General features: G+C 38.5%; 1 protein-coding gene across 2 annotated transcripts in view; it reads right to left on the minus strand.

Annotated features, from left to right (window-relative positions):
* The window catches only part of mier1b (mesoderm induction early response 1b, transcriptional regulator), a 59,373-nt gene that overhangs the window by 25,717 nt on the left and 11,154 nt on the right, over positions 1 to 22,502 (minus strand). For both annotated transcript variants that reach the window (XM_043257440.1, XM_043257449.1), the window contains exons 4-9: positions 21,329 to 21,541; positions 10,092 to 10,221; positions 6,799 to 6,863; positions 6,641 to 6,713; positions 3,511 to 3,662; positions 3,329 to 3,410 (exon numbers count right to left, since the gene is read on the minus strand). In XM_043257440.1, coding sequence (XP_043113375.1) covers positions 3,329 to 3,410; positions 3,511 to 3,662; positions 6,641 to 6,713; positions 6,799 to 6,863; positions 10,092 to 10,221; positions 21,329 to 21,541 — 715 coding nt within the window. The remainder of the gene's footprint in view (positions 1 to 3,328; positions 3,411 to 3,510; positions 3,663 to 6,640; positions 6,714 to 6,798; positions 6,864 to 10,091; positions 10,222 to 21,328; positions 21,542 to 22,502) is intronic.

Genomic DNA, 22,502 nt, shown 5'->3' on the forward strand with positions numbered 1-22,502 from the left:
CTAAAGGGGAGAGAACAAAGAAACAGTCTTTAGAAAGTTTTATACGTCTACAGGCATCTTCCCATTATTTTGTCCAACTCTAGTAAAGTCATACATCTCTTCTCTTGCTGCCCTTCAACTGAAAATTACAACCAAAAACACAATATGGTATCTTAACAGAATTTTATTTTCTGAACTGTTTTTTTGAGTTGTGTTACAGTAAAAAAATACCAGTAGCTCAACGAGTGCAACCATTTGACATCATCAATGCAGAATGTACTGTGCACATAAAATAATAGCACCCCCATACTTTCTATTTTCTAGTTTCTATTACATATTTCAGTAAGACATCATTTACGTTATATTAAGCTATGACTGTGTCTTAACACCCGAAGGACAGTGTAAAACATCCTGAGCTAAATTTCAGATATCCCAGATGCAATGGAATTTTTTATGATTAATAAATTTGCAAAGATGTTAAAAACCTACTATTATCAAATTATGGAGTATAGAAGTATGGAGTATAGAATGATGTGGGGGGAAAAGTATTTTAAAGCAGTTTAACATAAGGCTGCAACAAAAAATTTAAAATGGTTTAAATACCTCTACAACAAGTGTATACACACACACACACACAAACATATATATACATATGTATATATATATATAATGCATGTATGTGTGTGTGTGTGTGTGTGTGTGTGTGTGTACGCATCACCAAAAATATCAAGATCAAAAGGAGGCTGTGAAAACAAAAATATAGACCCACAACATCAAAAATACAGCAGTATATTTTACTGTACACATGGGGTACTATTTGTACTTTCAATCCTGAATGATAATAGAATATGCTGCAGTTTGTTTTTGGATTGGTTTGTAACCGTGATGATATAGATGCTGTTTGACCATTTTTAAAGGTTTTTTGACCCCAAGGCTAAACAATTTTTCTGCATTCTCCAGCTGTGGTCCCTGGAGTCTGGCCACTCAAACTCTCCTCCTCACAGTGCATTAAGACAATATACACACAAAACCACTTCCAGGCAGTTTTCAACATTTAGGTTGATTGGAAATTCTTAATTATTGTCCTGGTGGTGGAAATAGACATTTTCACTGCTCTAGCTCTTTTCTTAAAGCCACTTCACTAATTTGTATAATTATATTTTGCTGCACATCTGAAATATATTCTTTGGTTTTTCCTCATTGTGATGGATAATTAAAGGGCTTTGGCTCCCAGATTATATTTCTGTGCAACAGGAAGCCATGGCTCGGTAATTTCATATTCATAAGCACCCTGGAGTGCTCAAAATTGTGAATATGAATGGGAATATACTTCAGAGATATTTTACTCATAAGAATTTTTAGGGGTGCCAATAATTGTGTCAACACGTATTTCTTCTTTAATCATATTTACCAAGGGTGCTCATCATTTTGGCCATGACTGTATATGTAATTGGTAAAACTCAAAAGCTTTTTTTAAAAGCTAAAACTTGACATTTAAAACATGAATATTAATTCTTATAGTAATCCTCTGGTGCTCTTCATCAGAATGATACAACAATTTGTCACTTTTATAGCATTTGGAATGCAAACACACACAAGCAGTTTGCATTCCGAACAGTCTTCGGTTAAAAATTATCAACCATAGGAAATTAATGTAAAGTTTTAAAATTTTCTGGTGTAAAATCTGTCACAATGCAGAAAAAGTACATAGCAATGATGGGGTGGAACTCTAAAACATCAGGAGATTTTGATGCTAAATAATATTAGCAATGATAAAGATTTATGAATGACCATTTAAAATATAACATTTTCTAATACGCTTATTATTTATATTACAATTAGTGTAATTTGGTGGCCAGAAATATAATATTATTAATGTAATATAATATTATAAATATGATATAATGCTGTGGCTTAATCAGTAGATTGATTGATTTGCAATAATGCAGTTGCATTACTGACAATGAATAATAAAGACTGATAAGGAATTTAACTAAATAAAAAAAAGTTTCAATTATGTAAATAAAAAAATAGGATAGGATAGGATATACATATGAAAGATGTTGCATTATTTGTCTGCTAGATAATTGTAATAATACAATTAATGCAGTGTCTTAAAATTCTGTTAAAGCTAAGGATATTCAATAAAAACAGCTATTGATGACTGATGTTGTTCATTGGTCAGACATCAACCAATGAAATGTCTTCATTCTTAGCTGAGCCCTGCCCCCAGCTCTGCTCTCTCTACGTCTGTCTGCCTTTACAAGTACACAAGTGAGTTTTGCAACAGAAATATTGCAAAAGAAGTAGCAAAAAAGCCAAAGTGCTAGGAATTAAAGTTGTACTGACAGATCTGAGGGGCTGTGGGTGCCCGGCTTGTGGTTGTACAGCGAAACTGCCGTAAAAAGCAAATATAAATGTGCCATACACGTGTGTCTGTAATTTGTTTATGTTAATTTTACAAATTAATAACTATTAATCTGCAACTTCAAATTCTAAACACAGATGTTGAGCTTATTGTGTGTGTGTGTGTGTGCAAATCTATTGATTCAGCTTTTCACATCAGAGCTGTGAGTGTAAATCTCAGCTTAGAAAATATAAATATTAATACGAGTTCTCACATTCAAATTAGCAAGTTCTCGAGTTTTGATACTGATTTACTTTCATAAATAAAATAAAGTACAATGCTGAATAAAAAGTGGACAGAAAGGAAGGCCTTACACTCTTAAAACATCAAGAGTGCAAAACAAGCACACCCTGCTGTATTAAAATACAAAAAAAAAAAAAGAAAAACATTATTAAACTTATATAAGTTACTTTAACGGGGGGAGGGGGTTTCCTCTGGTCACTTTTGACCGTGAAGATCACAAGTGTGACTTCCAATTAAAGATCACCAGATCTTTTGCTGATAAAACAACAACAAGAATTTGTATTGTGGAACAGAGGTTGTGTAAGTGCACTTATTCAGCAAACACATCCATGTTTAGATTGATTAAAGTCTGCCACTGAGAAGAACTGATAAAGCTTTTTAAAGGAAACGGTGCAAACAGCACTGTGAAAGAACATAGACTGGCTGATAGCTAAACTTGTCAATGTCAGCTCATGAGCACTTTTTCTGCATTGTACAAAGTACTTGTACACATTCTTGTCAGATTGTGAATAGCTATGATGTACAACATGTGTCAGAAAATGTGTTTTTTTTCCAGTAATAAAATACTTGTTTTAACAAAGAAATCACTTTCTTTCTAGAGCCACAGCTCTGTTAAGTGGCAGAAACACTGGCACTACCTCAAATATTACGATGAAAAACAAAGTAAAATGTAATTTAACAAACTTTGTCAAGGCTCACCTCGGGCTGCTTTAACGTTAAATCTCAATCTCCGCAACGCTTCAGCAGTATCAAAATTACACTTCACCAACTCATATAATGCCTGAGGGGAGTAAACAATTTGTACTGTATATTAAGTTCAGCATTGGATTGCAAATACAATTATTTTATTATTATTCAATCTTAGAGGCATTTTTTAGTACCTGTTCATTGTCTTTGATGTGGGATCCTTCTGGAATAGCATCTACTCCAGTCTCCTCTCCTGTCCGTCTACATGCTTCTGTCAAAAACTCAACCACAGTGTTTTCAGTAAGGATTTCAGGATTCCACAGCAGCTGGTCATCATTTTCATACACTGTGAATGGAGTCACAGATTCAAGCATATCACAAGACTGTTACATACTGATGCCACCAAAAATGTAAAAACTATGTCCAGATGTGAAATCAAGTAGTTTAATTTTGTATAATCATTGAGGAGTTAAAAGGGAGCTCTAATGCTATTTTTTATGCATTCTGACTTGTTTACACCATTGAAGAGCCAGATTATTGCGCTAATACACTTGGGTTTGTATAAGCTTTAGAAAGTTGTTTTATTTAAATTGGTTTCACAACTTGCAGATGATAGCTAAGCAAAAGCTTCACATGCTTTTGACTCTTTAGTTTTGCCCCTGCTTAACAGTTTTAGAAGAGAAGTTGTATAGCTGCATCTGACTTTCATAAATCTTAACATGAACTAAGATTAAACAATACTTCTACGGTATTTATTAATCTTAATGTGAATTTCAGTATTTAATTTTGCTTTAATAAAATCACAAATGTTGATTGTTAACATAAGATAATGCACCGTGAATTAATATGAACTAACATTGTACTAACTATTTTTATTACCTAACATTAACAAAGATGAATAAATACTATAATAAATGTTTTGATCATTGTTCTTTCATGTTAGTTAGTGGGTCATTTATGTATAAGGATTTTTGTAAATTTTTTAATGTTCAAACATTAAGAATGTTGTGTACACAAATTCATATAAAATGTAGTTAACAGACTTATTTTTCTGTAAACTGATAAAAATATCCTATTCCCTTAAGCATACTGTAGTTGTGATTCATATTCAGGCCACATAAATGGGATCATTATTAAATACAGTTTGCTATCATTGGTCACACCACATGATGAGTCACTCCAAATGACACAATTTTTAAATAATTAATAATCTATTTAGAAAAATGTCTGTGAAAAGTGCACAACATGGCATTATCAATCAATCAATCACTTTTATTTAAATAGCATAAAATTTAAGATATAAAATATAAGGTTGTATCAAAGCACTGAACTGTATAAAGTAGAAGAATACAATGATAGGGATGTGTAATAATGAGATTGAACAATTTGTAATTAAATGCAGAGACGGTCTCTGTAATCAAATCAACAATAATCACTAGAAATTAATTGCCACAACTAAGCAAGCCAGAGGCGACAGTGGCAAGGAACCAAAAATTCCATCCATTAAAACCTTGAGAGAACCAGGCTCAGTTGGGGCCCTCTGACAGGACACACAGCACTTAATTTCCAGTTAAATTTTAAAAGCAGCTATCAGATTGGGCAGACGGGGCTCATCTAGGTTTAGACATTAACTGCAGTCATTTTATTAGACCCAGTTATTTCTAAACTTGCAATCTGAGCAATCATAATTGCCAATCTGCCATTTTAGTCCGAAAAACAAACCAGACAGGAGACAGGAGTTGGTGGACTTGAACTAGAAAAACTGTACGTATTGACATATTTCCACAATTGAAACTAAATACCTTCTGATGTTCATTCATGTTTATTTTGTGCTATACTTAGTAATCTGTCATGATGACAAATCTTGTAGATATGTCTTCTTTGCTCTGTAATGTATTTTCACTGCATGAGAAGATGACATTGCATAAAAGTGCCATGGTTTATCGGACGTACGTTCTGAAGTGAAATCATAAAAATGTTTCTTATAGTAGAAATAGTAGAGTTTGTGCTTGACTGCAGGGTCAGAATTAACATGCTGCTCATGGCGAGCATCTACTTTCCTTTGCTTGGCAGCGAAATCTGGTAAAACAGATTAAAATAGTTATTAATAAATTACTAATAAATGCATGATTATAAAAAAAAAACAAATTTAAATTATTGCCAATCTGGCACATATATCTGTAATGGGAAACACTCTGCAGTGGTTGCACTACATGATATTGTAAAATTTAGTCCAAATTTACAAGCACAGAAAACAAAACATGCTAGCTTCCCATGAAAGGTCACTACTTGACCTGGTAACTACATACCAGTCATATACATACATATACACATACATGGTACAGGTGCCTGGTCTTGTTCCTATTCTTCTAATTTATGTTTTTATTTTTATCTTGATATGTTTATTAATACATAAGAATATTGGATGCTTTTTAGCAATTAAATTGAATGTATGTCACAAATGGCATTTATAGTCTGTATTTCATATTTCCTTAATGTCTTGTACCTTTGAAAATGTTAAATGGTGTCACGTGGATGGGAATATGCATGGAAATTATATGCAGATGAGGTTATGCATAGTAAAACTTAGCATTGTAAGCTCCATATATGGTTATTTTAGGGAGGAGTCAGGGTGGATTTGCAAGTACACAATCTTTCCAATTTTTGCACAGGTTCAGGCATGCGCATAGTTATATAAACAGAATAAATGAGGCCCCAGGTTGGTTGGAGCAACTTCAGAATTAATGCATGTTTCCGTATAGGACTAAAAGATGATAATTTGTTTAAATTCCTGAGTCCTGGCGGTTGCCACAGACTGGATTTGATCCCACGCCACCCAGAGTTCTCTGAAGCTCCTCATTTATGTTCCTCTTTAGTTCCTGTTTTTTTTCCTTATTTGGTCATGTTTCTGTTGTTCTTTCTGTGATCTTGTTTTCCTTAGTTCCCTTATTACCCTAGTTTGTGCTTGTATTTAAGGCCCAGTCTGTTCCGTCTTTGGTGGTCTGGTCACTGTGAGTCTATAATTTGCTCTCCATCGTCTTCATGCTGTTGTTATTATTAAAATAAGAAGTTTGGTTTGCACCTAATGTCTCCATCTTTCTCCTCCTGACGCAACCTCGACAGTACCATAAAGACTCTTTGAAGATATTAAAGATGCAATACTTCTCTATAGGAACTCAAAATTGAAAGAGGTTGTGTATTATGTGTATCATGTTCCCTTCATTTCGTTAGTGCCAGCAAAATATTCTGGTTTAAATATTTAGCCAGAGTTTCCTGTATTAAAAAATGTATCCCAATTAATAGATCAACATAGGTCAAATGTACCTTTCTCATTGTTTTTGTATTTGCACAGTCCTGACGGTGTTTCAGCCTGATACATGGAGCCAACCATGATTTCCTGTTAAAAACATAAATGTTTTAAATAATTAATGGAAAATTACAAATGAAAAGCACAAAAAGCAATACTATAAAACAGTGTTTACTTTTTTCCAGTCTTCAGAGGGAATATAGTCATCATCCTCCTCTGACTCTTCATCTACTTCATCATCTAAAAATTAAGTCAAAACACTGCTTAAGCAAATGTATATGGGGGATGCTAAATATTCAATAAAATGTGATCTGAGCTGACAAAATGAGTCGGAATCCTCAGAGTTAACAGCTACAGGCTGTTTTGGTCAAATTTGAGGTTTTCATAAAGGTTTGTTCATTAAGTACTCTTCTAGTGATCCTGATGCTCTAAATATCAACTAAACATTTTCAGAGCTTTCTGAGTGGAGTACCTTTTTCTCTGCTCATTTCGAGACTAATGCTGCTGCTTTTCAAGTTGTAGGTATATTGTTGCAAAGCACAGCTTTTCAGCTTTGTGAATATTCATATCAAATTCTTGATATTCCAAACTAGTGAAACATTTAAACCTATGCTCATAAGAGAGAGTCATTAGCCCTTCATTCAAATCTGATTTGTTAAAAAACAAGAAAAGTGATTTGTTAAAAATGTGGATTCATTCAATTTGAGTACTGAACCACTGGAGATGCAAAAAAGTTCTGCTGTAGTTTTGACTGAAACTTCATCACCCAACTTGAGCAAAAATAGTCAATATTGTATTAACTTACAAATTGCGAAATTGTGTCAGCTCAATTCACTTAACTTCCATTATGACGATATGTTTACATGCGCTTAAGATTGTAGTGTCCTGCAAAACAGACCAGCACTGAGATGAGTTGTGTTGTGTTTGGTTTGAAGCAGCTGTGTGCAGACCAATCTGCGTTTAACATCAAAGTACCGCGAGAGAGATTGCAGAGCTGCCTGCTCTCTGTAGCTCTCACAGTGCTCTGATGTCATACAGTGACTAGTCTGCACGGTGCTGCTTCAGATCAAACAAACCTCATTTCATAGCCGCTCCAGTCTTTGCACACTGATCGAAAATATTTGGACGTTGAAAAATAAATACGAGCTGACATGGGTCAATCATGTTCACATCACTTTCTACCAGCTTGCAATTTTTCTTGATTTCCATCTAGACCAAAAAAGAAACAAAAAAAAAAGTTTCACTATAAGACGATTCACATAATTGACCTAACTTGATTCAAAACTGCAAAGTTTAAAAAAAAAAGTATTTTGCAGGTATGTAATTAGAAGAATTTTTTCTTTTTTGTTTTGCACAGCCAGCATAAGCTGCTACACACTACTACGAAAGCAGTTTCACTTTCAACAACACAAAGCCCCTCACATCGTGCCTGCAGCAACACTACAGTGTGAATAATAGTTTTGCCTTCTTTCTTTGTATAAACATTTGGGCGGTATTTGAAAATAAACCCACTTTATGCCATAGCTAAGAGGGGCGTGCATTTAAACGAGGCGTTTTAGGGGGGTATGGACAAGTCATAACTTTTATAAACAATATCTCTTTGGTTTTGAAACTGTAATCTTTGCAACTTTTGGGATGTTATCTATGCACTAACAGCTTGTAACACCCCAAAGAGAAAGGAAAATTTGATATTGAATAATATGATCCCTTTAATTAACTTTATTATTTAAGTTGTTTGTGTCAGAAAGATTAAATCAAGGTTTGGAGTGGTTTTCCGATTTTACAACGTTTTACTTATAATTTCTAATTTGTTCCAGATTTCTGTCATTGCAGGCAGCTGTTTTCATTTCCTCCCCCATTGTGGCTGAGCTACACACTCTCTTATTTTAAACAAAAAAAAAAAAAAACATTCAGTGGTGATGGCACCTACACTGGAATTCATACAAATGTATAAAACTGTGTAGCATTTATTTGTGTTGTTGTTTAATTGAAAATAATAAAAGGTTTAATTAGCACAAAAAATGTCATTAATTACTCACCCTTGTGTCATTCATCTTTGCAACACAAATTAAGATATTTTTGATTAAATATGAGAGCATTGTTGACAAGATCACATGACAGACACAATTGGAGACCACTTGAAATGTAAGCAATTTTATAAACAATCCTTGAACTGGAAAGTATTTAGAATAGCAGTTGATAATTCCATCTCAATCTGCATATTATTCTGTACTTCAGTTTCATTCATTTAATTTCTTGTCATTTCCAGTCTTCCTTTTCATAAACAATATTTGAACTGGAAAGTATTGGTAATAGCAGTTGCTCCGCATGTTACTCTGTACTTCAGTTTCATTTAATTTCTTGGCAATCTTCCCGTCTTGACTGGAATCTTGTTCCAGTCCTGTTAGACTTTTGATTATTTTGGATTATTTTGAACCTTTTTAACAAAATCTGACAGCTATATCTTATTAGACCTTGAAATGGTAGTTGCATAGGCTGTCAGTGGTGGGGCAGAAAGCACAGAGATTTTATAAAAAATACTATTCATTTGTGTTCCAAAGATGTTTGACAATGTAACATATGAGGGTGAGTAACTGATGACAGAATTCACATTTTGGGAAGAATATTGCGTTCTTCTGCAGGAAAATGGACAACACTGTCAACACTGGACATTTCACTTGACTGTCAACTATAAATCTGAAGCAATTGTTATTAATGAAAGCCCTCTCTTTGAATACTTTTTCCCCCATGTATTTGAAAATGGTTCACACTAAAGTTTCTTTTCTGAACACTATTTGGTTCAACACCATTATACTACAAGTACCTGTTCATGTTTTCTTTTATCTGCCTGCCGTGTTTAAAACTAAAACATGTTCCGTAATACAAGCATTTTTTAATGCATTTTTTAATTACACATTGTTAAATTATTAATGTTGTAATATTTTCTTGTTCACCTCTTTAAGGCAAACAAAAAGAACAGAATGCACTTTTAAGAATTTACCATGAGGTAAAAATAAAGCATGTGCTGTATTTATTTGCTACTGGGCCTATGCTATAATTTTGTAGAAATTTCTGCATAACAGATTGTTAATTTATGGTACACAAGATAATGAAAATTTTAAAAGTTAATTTTTAAAGTTTTAATGTTGAAGAAAATGTCCATAAGTTTCTGTTGGTACAATCTTGTTTTTTTTGTTTGTTTTACAGTGTATGCAGCTAACCTTGGTAATTATATTGCATTTAAATGGCTTTTTTGTCCAATTCCAAAAAGTCATACATTATTTTGAAGGTATTTAATAGAGAATGTGAAAATAAAATAACACATTTTGATGTCTTTACGATTTGATCTGCCTGCTCAGTACCCCGCCTGCCTGCCGTTTTGTATCTTTATTCTGATTCTGACTCATTTTGCCAGAATGGGTCACAAATGAATTGAGCAATATGAAGTGTAGCTTATCTTTCTCTTACTCTGAAAGTAGCCATGGTTCTGTGAATGCATGTGTTCAGTTGTGTTACAGGCTGTCACTGCACTGCACTGTCGACTGCCAGTGGAGTAGCTCTCATTTACCATTCCTGTGGATACCTTTGCTTCATCCTCCTGAAAAAAAATAAAAATGAATCCTTTAAATGCAGTTCTAAATGCGTTTTATATATATAGTTGCTATAGATGTTTATCTGGTTGCTTGCCATAGTCGTCAGTGTTTAACCATTACAATTATTCCAAAACTCTCCCGATATCTTTGTTGTCACATAACAAAGCCACATATAGTTGTAAAAGAAATTATTGCAAAAGAAAAAGCTTTCAAATAAAAAAGGTTTTTTTATTGAGAGAAAATAAATATGCTTATTTCAAACAAAGATAAATAATTGCAAAAGCAAATGAAGTACTGCAAGAAGAGAAACAAATATGACAAAAATGCTAAATAAAATAATGTACTGTGAGGAAAAGAGTACAACAGAGCAAAAACAATGATTCTGCAAGACAATGTTCATATCCATAAATACAATTTTATTTGCAACACTGCTTTTATTTTCCATTTAAGTCAAGTCTGAGCTTGCAATTTTCCCTTCAAGTTTGTGTGTCACTTTCTGCCACTGTTTTGAAATGGGGGCAGAGACAAGGAACTGGGGCGTGCACTACAGGTCTTTACATGCCTCCCTAACATTATGCCATCAGCCTGAGATCCAGATCACAACTCAATATATTAAATATGTCAATATTAAAGTAATAGTTCACCCATAACTGAAAATGAATGTGTCGGCTTGTACTGTAGATCCTCCAGAGGTAGCAACCAACACTGTAGAACCCCTTCAGTCATCTGAGCCTGCTCTTGCTCCTATCAAGATGGTTCCACTGCAGAACCCCTAAAGTGGTCTGAACCTGCTCTAGCTCCCCCTGAGGTGACAGCTCCAGCTGTGGAGCCTCCCTAGTCAGCAGCATCCACTTCTGATCCCTTGGCCTAATCTGATACGGTCAAGGAGATCACCCCTGAACTCTCGAACTGTCCTGTTTTGGCCTTGGAGGCAATCTGTGCACTCTCAGCCTGTACTGTCATGGTTATGGAGGTCGTCCCTGAGTCCTCATCCTGCTCTGTTGCGGCTATAGAGGCCATCTTGGAGTCCTCGTTAAAGAGATGCACCAATCAGATCAAATTTGTTATTAATTTTTATTTTTTAGCAAAAGATATTTAAAATAAGACTACATGAACAATGTTTTTTGTTCTATTATAGGGTTACCTTTCTGTAGACTTTGCTTTTTAATATAATAAAGTAGAATTTGTGACTGGAGCTGTTCTGGGTAATCTAACCTTTCAATATAATGAGAATTTAAAATGGGGATATGAAATATTTGATCATTATGAAATAATTTTTTTTCCCTAAATTCACGTGGGGCACAATTATGGGCACCCCTGGAAATTCTTGCGAGTAAAATATCTCTGAAGTATATCCCCATTCATAGTCAATTTGGCTTTCTGTTTCAAAGAAATATAAATAGGAGAGAAAAAAAATACCAACACCAGGGGATGGGATTGATGGGGTGTGATGAGCAAGGAACAATCAGCATCACCGGCTATATAAGCCACCTGAGGCACGCCAGAAGACAAGCACTCCATGAGAACAGGAACTAACACCCTTTCTTTTATTCCTGAGGCAGCAGTGTGTGACCAATTGGCCAATACCCACGGATCACCACACAGACCCACTGCACCAGAGAGAAAGAGACCAAGAGCACCATCGAGCACAGGTAGCACCGTTTGGACTTTGGCTTTCAATCTTATTGTAATAAAACCATTCTCCAGGGTTTTACTTTTGAGCTCTCCTTGTCGTGTGATTGTTCACCCGTGAAAAAAAAAAAAAAAATATATATATATATATATATATATATATATATATATATATATATATGTAACGAGTGTCCCGATTGATCATCAGCGTCACTCTGGAAACAAGCAAGCAGCACCTGACTGCACCCCTCGCCACCTGATCGGTCACAGCTGCAAATCATCAAGGATTGACTTTATAAGCAGCACGAGGATGCCAGTGTCTGAGAAATGTCTCTGCTCCAACTGAGAATAAAGCTTGTCTCTTTTTTTTTCTTCTCAGAGAGCAGTGTGTGACCGATCAGCCTCACTCCCCACGGCACGGACCCACTGCAGCACCCAGGGAAACGGACAAGAGATTATTATTATTTGGATACACCTACTGCATCAAGCCTGTGACCCATTGATATCACCAAACTTTTCCATTCTTCTTTTGTGATGCTTTTCTAGGCTTTCACTGCAGCATCTTGTCTGTTTTGAGGGCCGTTTGTTTGTTTTAGTCTCCTCTTTAGCAGGTAAAATGCATCCTCTATAAGGTTTAAGTTTGGAGATTGACGTGGTCTGTCTAAAACCTTCCACTTCTTGCCTCTAATGAACTTCTTTATTATTTTGGAAGTGTGTTGTGGGCCATTATGTTGCTGCATGATGAAGGATCTCCCAATATGTTTTGTCTGCCAAATTAAAGAATGATGCAACCAATGTTTTTGTAGTTCATCCCATCATGTGATAGATCATCAATGAAGATGATTTGCCCATTCCAGAAGAAGCCATTCAAGCCCAAGCTATGACATTACCTCCACTTTGTTTCACACATGAGCTTGTATGTTTGGGATTATGGAGCAGATCCTTTCTTCAAACTTTAGCCTTTCCATCACTTTGGTAAAGGTTAATCTTTGGCACATCACTCAAAACTTTGTACCAGAATTCTTGGGCTCATCTCTGTACTTTTTGGCAAATTCCAGCCTGGCCTTCCTCTGCTACTTGGTAATGAGTGGTTTGCAACTTCTGGTCTAACCTCTGTATTTGTGATCATAAAGTCTTGTGCAAACAGTAGATTGTGTTACTTTCACTCTTGCCCTCTGGAGGTTGTTGTTGATCTTGCTTACTATTGTTTTAAGGTCTTTTCTGACAGATCTCAGAATGTTTCTGTCATCAGCTGTGCAACTGTTTTCCTAGGTCTACCTGTTCGATGTCTGTTACTCATTACATCAGCCACTTCTTTTTTCTTCAGGACATTTCAAATGGTTGAAATGACTATGGCTAATGTGTGTGCAATGGCTATCATTGATTTTCCTTTTTCTCTCAGCTACACAATGGTTTGTTTTTACCCACATACAGCTCTCTGGTTTTCAAATTGGTTACACCTCTATAAATGCTATAAAATACAGTTTGAACAGGCAAAACCCAAATGAAAATGTGTGTAGTTTCAGTGCTAACTATTGTTTGGGCAATTGTGATAGGACACACCTGGGTAACAGAATACATTTCTTCCCGGTTTTGTTCTGTTGATAGTTTAAATTTAGGTTTGTCCAGGACAAGTTGACAGGGGTTCTGCGTCTGGCAGTCTGGTCTCGGTAGTGGTGTTGACGAGTACCTGCTTCCTCTGGGCCATCCCTTTGCTCCCCTGTGGCTTGTGCCTGTCCCAGGATCTTTCAGGGTGCCCAGTTTGGTGCTTGGGCCGGGCTCCACCATGGCCATGCTATGCTCTGCTGGCTGGAAAGGGTCTCAACATCCTGTTGTCACCATAGATTTTTTCGGTGCCCTCTAGTGCAAGTTAGGCACTCTGGTTAGTGATGGTGACTGGTGACCTCTCAGGTCTGGGAGAAAGTGCTTCAAAGCACGAAATACCGCTAACATCTCTAGCAGATTGATATGCCACCCGTGGTGGTGATCGCTCCACAGACCGTGGGCCGGGCGCCCGTTCAATACTGCGCCCCAACCGGTTAGGGATGCATCTGTCGCAAGGGAGGTCCGGCGACATAGAGCTCCTAACCTTGGGCCCTGATTCAGGAACCAAGGCTTCCTCCACAAGTCTAAGGCCCGAACTGCACGGCCTGACACTTTGATTTTGCGGAGTGGGTTTCCCCTCGGGGAGAACCCCTTGGTCCTGAGCCACCACTGTAGGGGTCTCATGTACAGCAGGCCAAAGGGTATCACGTTGGGCGCAGCTGCCATCAGGCCCAACAGTCTCTGATACTGCTTGACAGTGAATGACTGGCCTTCCCTGACTCTCTCGACTGACATGAGGATTGACTGCACAAAGCGTGCCCACATTGTGGTCGAATCCCACACCACGCCTAGGTATGTGGTCCTCTGAGCGGGGCGCAATACACTCTTCTTGGCGTTCAGTCTCAAACCCAGCTCCCCCATGTGAGACAGAACAACATCTCGATGTTGAACTGCCATCTGCTCTGATTGAGCTAATATCAACCAATCGTCGATATAATTGAGTATGCGGATGCCCTGGAGTCTCAGTGGAGCCAGAGCTGCATCCATACACTTAAATAAATGTGCGGGGTGAGAGTGCTAGGCCGAACGGAAGTACTCGATATTGGTATGCTACGCCCCCGAAAGCGAACCTCAGAAACTTCCTGTGTTGCGGAAGGATGGATATATGGAAGTATGCGTCTTTCAGATCTATGTTGACAAACCAGTCCTCGGATCTGATTTGAGTCACCACATGCTTGATGGTAAGCATTTTGAACTTCAGTCTGTTGACTGAGCGGTTCAAGACCCTCAGATCTAGGATAGGACGCAACCCCACGTCCTTCTTTGGAACAATGAAGTAGCGGCTGTAAAACCCAGATTCCACAGCATGAGGAGGGACCACCTCGATGGCCTCCTTCCTGAGCAGGGATCTTACTTCCTGTTCCATCACCAGAGCCTGCTGGGGGCCGACTACTGTCGGTGTGACTCCCCTGAATGTCGGTGGTGGAAAACCGAACTGAATTCGATAGCCTTTCTCTATCGTTAGTATGACCCATTGAGATACATTTGGCAGAAGTTTCCACGCTGCTAAATAATCTACTAAGGGAATCAGCCTCTCGAGGCTGACCTCTGGTGTGTGAGATACAGGTAACCCGGTGGCCTGAAACGGTTGACCGGCAGGCAGACAACGGGCTAGCTGTAAACGGGACCCCCGCAGGGGAGGCGCGTTCCCCGGCCGTGACGCACCCTCGGGTGAATCCGGCTGGGGAAACGTGCTGGAAGCCTCCACACTCTGGCACGAGGGCAGAGATAGCGGAGTTACTCCCTGAGGGCCCTGAGGAGGAACGGAGTCGCCGAATAGGCCAGAAGGCTGCAGGGGGGCGTCTAATAGGCAGACCCTGTCCCGCTCTTTCATGTCGGACAGGGTCAGCCAGAGATGCCTCTCCGCGGCCACAAGGGATGACATAGACCGCCCTACAGCACGGGCGGTCTCCTTAGTGACGCGGAGGCAGAGGTCAGCCGTCCGACGCAGTTCTGCGATGTCATCGGACCTGACCCCCTCTCCCTCATCAATCTCTTTCAGCAGGTCGGCTTGGTATGCCTGCAACACCGCCATAGTATGCATGCAAGACCCAGCCAATCCTGCTGCCGCGTACCTCTTAGCCATCAAAGCCGACGTTGTTCTCAGCGGCCTCGATGGTAAGGTCGGAGCCTTCAAAGACGATGCCGCACCGGGGGACAGATAGGTAGCAAGAGACTGTTCTACCCGGGGCATCGCCTTATAGCCGCACTCCGCGACTCCCGCCACATTACAATAACTAGCAGCGGTGGGGGAGAAAACACGAGCGGAGTACGGCCTTCCCCAGGACCTCGACAGCTCACTGTGGAGGTCTGGGAAGAATGGAAGGCTCCGTCTCAGAGGTGGCTGCTTCACTCTCAGAAATCTTTCATCCAATTTAGATTTCTGAGGCTCAGCGACGCTCGGCGGGCCAATCGATGTTTAATTTGGCAACCGCACGAGTTACCACCTCTAAGAGCTCCTCATATTGTGGCGTGTGCAATGGCGCATCGTCCACCACGTCAACATCAACCTCCTCGGAGGAAGAGTGAGCGCGAGTGGACGTCTCCCCGTGGCCGGCTAAGCCGGAGTTCGGCTTCGACCCACGGATTGAGCGCCCGATCTGGCGGACTCCGATGGAGAAAGGGACGAGCCCGTCTCCATCTCCTCCGCCAGATCGAGTTGCGATCCCCAGACATGCGTTAAATCGCTCCGCCTCGGGCGAAGCGGTCCCGCACCCTGGGGACGCTGGTGAAGTCTCCTCGTGAAAGAGAGACCTCCGGGAGCGGAGTGTTCGCAGCGGTAGCTGCAAACAATGCGGACAATCAGTCCCCTCGAGGGCTGACGCCGCGTGCTCCGCTCCCAGGCACGCCACGCACAAGCTGTGTGTGTCCCCACCCGTGATATAACGAGGGCAGGGATCAGCACACCGCTTGAAACACGACGGAACACCAGCGTGTTTCGCCTTAGATTTTCTTTTTAACTCCTGATTATCAGCCATAATATTTAAGCTAGACAATACAGACAGCAAATCAGACAAACAATATACACGTAGCGCTTACTGAACGCAGAAAGCTGGTGCCGGCATCGCAGAGCGTGACTTTATACTTCCTGGTCGGCGACGTCATCTCGTCCATGGCGTCGCTCCCCTCCATTGGACAGATTTTACACGTGGTTCAGAACGGCGCACACCGAAGGCGTTCCCAAAGCGTTTGTGACGCAGCTCGAGTTCCTGAAGAGGAACTCCTTGATTAGGGCCTGCTGCAGTTGATGGTAATCCTCTTTGATTGTTTCTGGCTGCCAGGTCTAGAAAGCTCGGTACCTCATGGCTAGCAGTGATTCTGAGCAGATAAAGTCTATCTGGTGTGGTTACATTAGCCATCGTTAGAGCGTGACTTTATACTTCCTGGTCGGCGACGTCATCTCGTCCATGACGTCGCTCCCCTCCATTGGACAGATTTTACACGTGGTTCAGAACGGCGCACGCCGAAGGCGTTCCCAAAGCGTTTGTGACGCAGCTCGAGTTCCTGAAGAGGAACTCCTTGATTAGGGCCTGCTGCAGTTGATGGTAATCCTCTTTGATTGTTTCTGGCTGCCAGGTCTAGAAAGCTCGGTACCTCATGGCTAGCAGTGATTCTGAGCAGATAAAGTCTATCTGGTGTGGTTACATTAGCCATCGTTTGCAAGTGGAAATCCACATCGTCGAGGTATGAGTGAACATCTTGGAATGAAGGTAGGAATGAAGGTTTGGAAAGGTAGGAATATTCTGAGCCAGCTTATACAATTCTTTTGGGTGGCACGCCATGAATTGAAGATAGCCTTTGGGCTCCCACCCCCTTGCTGCTGATGGTTTTTTTTTCTAAATTGGGGTATCTTGAGGAGGTGTCAGTCTGCTGGTTAGGGGGAATTCTGTGGCAATAGTACCAAGACTTTTACTTAAGACTGCGTGTTCATTTTAAGACTTTGGCCGCTTAAGTCATCAATCTATTACTCAGTCTTCCCTGATGATTCTCAGAAAGGTTTGGTCTATTGAAGAGGGGTCTGATTTGGGGTTTCGCTAGCTTAGATGGGTGAGTATTCTAGGAACTAGGCTTAGTGAAGGACTGCGGTGGTCTCAGGCCTGTGGCAGTTTGCTGTAGTCTGCCGCAGAAAAAAAACGTCGCTTCACCAACTAAGCACTAGTGTTACCTATAAGTAAACACAAATGGCTAGAACACAGAAATTAACACTATTTGAACTAAATTCAACTAAATAAAGATCAGTGGGTGGCTAAACAAAAAGGGGTTTAGTAAGATAACAATAACAAAAAAGTTAAAGTTATGGTAATAACCAAATAACACAAGCAAAGGAAGGGTTTTGAAAAGCTGTTCAAATAGAATGACAGAGTTAATCAAGAAAACCAACCTACTGAGAATGGCCACAAGATGCCGTGGGTGAGCAACCCACAGGTCCGGAAGAAGGAGGGTCGGGTTAAAATTTGAGAAGTGTTAGTAAAAGTAATGTTGTGAAAATTAAAACTGAGTGTGTCGCAAATGATTGCTCTTGGTCTAGTGGTTGATCTGCAAGATAACTGGAGTTTGTGCACTTTAACTGTTCTTCGCTGCCAGTTACACAGTAACAATTTACAACAACAGGGCTTCTTTGCTGTTGTTACACAAATTATCCCTTCATCAGGATTTTAGAACTCCCACTGAAGGAAGATTTCTTCTTTCCAACAGGCGATAATATTAAATTATTAATATTTGATAATATTTAAATGGACCTTAAAGAGATTTCTTTGTCTTTACAGAACAATTTTAATATTCGGAACTGCAGTTTACTTTGACCATTAACAGTTCCTAGAAGTTTTAACTGCACAAAGATGTGTGTGGCAGGATTTCATCTCTGACAGATACACAGTAACAATTTACAACAACAGGGTTTATCCGCTGTAGTTAAACAATTTATTCCTTAATTAAGGTTTTAGAACTCTCATTTACATATCAATCAGATATGATTAGGTCTGAACTAGGCAACCATTTGTACGTTATGGCTAACCTAAGAGAGTAACAATCGTCTAGTTAAATTAAATTTGCAGCACAAATAACTCAGCGATGCAATCACATGACACTAGATGTTCACTAAATAGTGGCTGCTAAAGTACAGTACTGGACGTGGCTTTTGAACCATCCAGTCAAAAGAGTGAGTTCGCTTTGCAACTTGCCTCACTCTAAGTGCGCATAATGAAACACAAATAAATTGTATACTGAGTTTGCTCACAATAACAAGTTTGAATGTGCCTGCATTCTCCACCAATAAATCTGTAACAAATTAGCTCAAAAGAGTGAATATTTATAATTAATTATAGCTGGGTATAATTAATAATAAATATTTAGATTATATTTTAAAATTAACTGTAGCAGAATTAATGTTACAATTATTAGATCTGTTCGTCCACCGAGCAGACAATATAATTATTTATCAATTCTAGGAAAGGTTATTTTCCTGGCCAAGGAAAAATTGCTTTTCTCCTCTGCAGTACTAGCAGTAATTTAGCATGTAGCAAGGGTCAACATTTAGTGACTTCAAATTGTGAGCAGCACTCAGGAGACAATTAATTGTGAATATGAGGGCTTTAATCAACAGGCTATAGATAACATACAACATATTAACAAAACACATATACATACACATTATATATATATATATATATATATATATATATATATACACATATATATATATATATATATATATATATATATATATATATATATATATATATATATATATATATATATATATATATATATATAAGATACAGGAAAGTAAGGAAGAAATAGAGAAAGGAGGAGAAGAATGGCAGTATTTCACATCAATTAACTACAATGTTGAATCAACAGTGAGAATCAAAGAATCAAAATTCAGGGGCTCAAACTTAAACACGCATCCAACTAGTTATAAAAGTTAGTTCCATTAGTTTTTGTTGCTGCAAAAGAATCCGAATGTGGAAGACAAGAAGTTCTTGATGATTTCTCTAGATGTGAGCTGGGGGTTTTCCTCTGGTTCCTCTTAAAGGTAGGAAAGTCCCCAGCGAGATGACAAAGTTATTTGAAGGTAACTACCAGAAGGTTAGACTCAAGAGTTTTTGTCTGTAGAGTATCCATCTCAAAGGAAGGATGATAGGATTTGATAGTTCCCTGACACACCCACTGTTTAATTGGAATCACCAATCCAAGGCATGGATTTTGAGCGGGAGAAAGTTTCTTTGTTTGCTTTTATGGCACATTGGTATCTTTATTGCTGGTCTAAAGAGTTGGACTAGTTGCAACTTTATTCCAAAACACAGAAAAATGATATAATGCACTACAGGGTAAATCATCATTTGAGGGATAATGAGAGGATCATTTTGATACCAAGAAAGAACTCTCTAGAAGGTATCGGAGCAAATCAAGAGTTGTAATTAGGATAATGAGGTAAAGGGACACACATACAACACAAATATATGAGATATATTCATAACTCATATGAACTTTCATATGAAACTTGACAGTCTATTCTTGTTCTTCGAAATGAAGGTTATTCCATGAATTGCCAAGAAACTGAAGATTTCCTACAACGGTGTGTACTACTCCCTTCAGAGAACAGAACAAACAGGCTCTAACCAGAGTAAAAAGAGAAGTGGGAAGCATTGCAGCACAACTGAGCAAGGAGATAAGTACATTAGAGTCTCTAGTTTGAGAAATAGATGCCTTACATGTCCTCAATTGGCAGCTTCATTAAATAGTACCTGCAAAACGCCAGTGTCAACCGCAACAGTGAAGAGGCGACTACGAGATGCTGGCCTTCAGGGCCGAGTGGCAAAGAAAAAGCCATATCTGACACTGGCCAATAAAAGAAAAAAGATTAATATGGGCAAAAGAACACAGACATTGGTCAGAGGAAGATTTGAAAAAGTGTAATGGATGAACGATTCGAAGTTTGAGATGTTTGGATCACACAGAAGAACATATGTGAGAGGCAGAACTGAAAAGATGCTGGAAGAGTGCCTGATGCCATCTGTTAAGCATGGTGGGGGTAATGTGATGGTCTGGGGTTGCTTTGGTGCTGGTAAGGTGGGAGATTTGTTCAGGATAAAAGGGATTTTGAATAAGGAAGGCTATCACTCCATTTTGCAACGCCATGCCATACCCTGTGGATAGTACTTAATTGGAGCCAGTTTCATCCTACAATAGGACAATGACCCAAAGCACACCTCCAAATTGTGCAAGAGAAGAAGCAGGCCGCTGGTATTCTATCTGTAATGAAGTGGCCAGTGCAGTGACAAGATCTAAACCCCATTGAGCTGTTGTGGGAGCAGCGTGGCCGTATGGTACGCAAGAAGTGCCCATCTATCCAATCCAACGTGAAATTTTTCCAGATTATCTCAACAAATTAACAAAAGAATGCCAAAAGTCTGTAATTGCTGCAAATGGTGGATTCTTTGACAGAAGCAAAGTTTGAAGGAAAAAATTATTATTTCAAATACATATCATTATTTCTAAACTTAATGTCTTGACTATATTTTCTATTCATTTTACAACTCATGGTGGTAAATAAAAGTGTGACTTTTCATGGAAAACACAAAATTGTCTGGGTGACCCCAAACTTTTGAATGGTGGTGTACAGTATATTACATAGCTTTTCTGTGAATAGATCCTCCTAAATATTCACCTTTCAAATCAGCAATGAGAGTCAAAGCTCCACAGTTTAGTAAACGAAGGCAATCATTTAGTTATTCTTCACTGAGCTGCATTGACTGTATTAATGCATGGTAGGGCCTTTTTTTTCTTAAACCAAACCCCTCCACTTCACCCCACCCCACTCAAGAGGCAAATGTTGCCCATGATTAATGCTATATGGGTTTTTACGGAACAGACCTTGTTCTTCTTCAGTTCTGCAGTGCTTCTGCTGCTTTCATCATTATCCATATCCTCTCCTTCGTCGTCGTCATCCTCCTCCTCCTCCTCCTCCTCCTCCTCCTCCTCCTCCTCTCCATCCACATCCTCTTCATCCTCCTCCTCTTCCTCAGGTGATCCACTGCCTCCATAACCATATAGGCTCAAGAGCTCCTGAATGGGCATTTCTTTCTCCTGAAAGGAAGCAAGTTTCTTTTTCATTATTTGTGTTTGAATACACCATATCAGCAAATCACACATATATATATATATATACACATATACATACATATACATATATATATATACTGTACATATACACATATACATACTATACACATATACATATATATATACATACACACACACACATATACATATACATATATACATATACATATATATACACACACACAGGTTGCTAGATTCCTGTTCAGACTCTTTTTTTCAGTTTCAATGATTGAAATTAAATACACTGTGTTTTCACTGTGTTTTGAACTCATCAACTCATTAATAGAGACTTTAAGATCTAAAGTGTCTGAAAAAGAGAAAAAATTTAAAGAGAAAATATGATATGTGTCAGACAATACTATTGAAACATTCAACGAGAGGAACAGTGTTTATATAGGGGAGGTAATGAAGAGCACATGGGCTGGTAACCAATCTTGGGGAAAAAGCAAGAGGAAATGTAGTTTGGAGGGTTAAAACTCAGAGAAGGGTTCCCTCCAAAGGCCGTCAGAGAGAGCCACAGAGGTATGGTTCATGGCAGTATTTAAACATTATTTTTGTTATTAAACTTGTTGTATTAAACAGTATGTATTATGACAATGCTTTTTCTCAACATGTTTTTTTTTTAACAAATCTTAACATGACAATTTAATACCTGCATATACCTAATATATAGAAATATTACATCATTTGTTTTCTTATTTTAATTTTTTTTTATTTTTACATTGTACAGGAGGCCCAAAAATGTATATGGAAGCAGACATACCTGTTGTGTGTCTATTAGGTGTGACGCACCTAATTTATATTAGTAAATTAGCTTAAGTTAAAATATATATATTTATTTTATTGGGATCCTGATAAACAGCAATTTAGAAATTGCTTCTGTAAGGACATTTTGTATTTTTTTTTTATAAATTTAAATTAAAGT

Source organism: Puntigrus tetrazona, chromosome 2, assembly GCF_018831695.1.
Source record: "Puntigrus tetrazona isolate hp1 chromosome 2, ASM1883169v1, whole genome shotgun sequence".
NCBI classification, from domain to species: domain Eukaryota; kingdom Metazoa; phylum Chordata; class Actinopteri; order Cypriniformes; family Cyprinidae; genus Puntigrus; species Puntigrus tetrazona.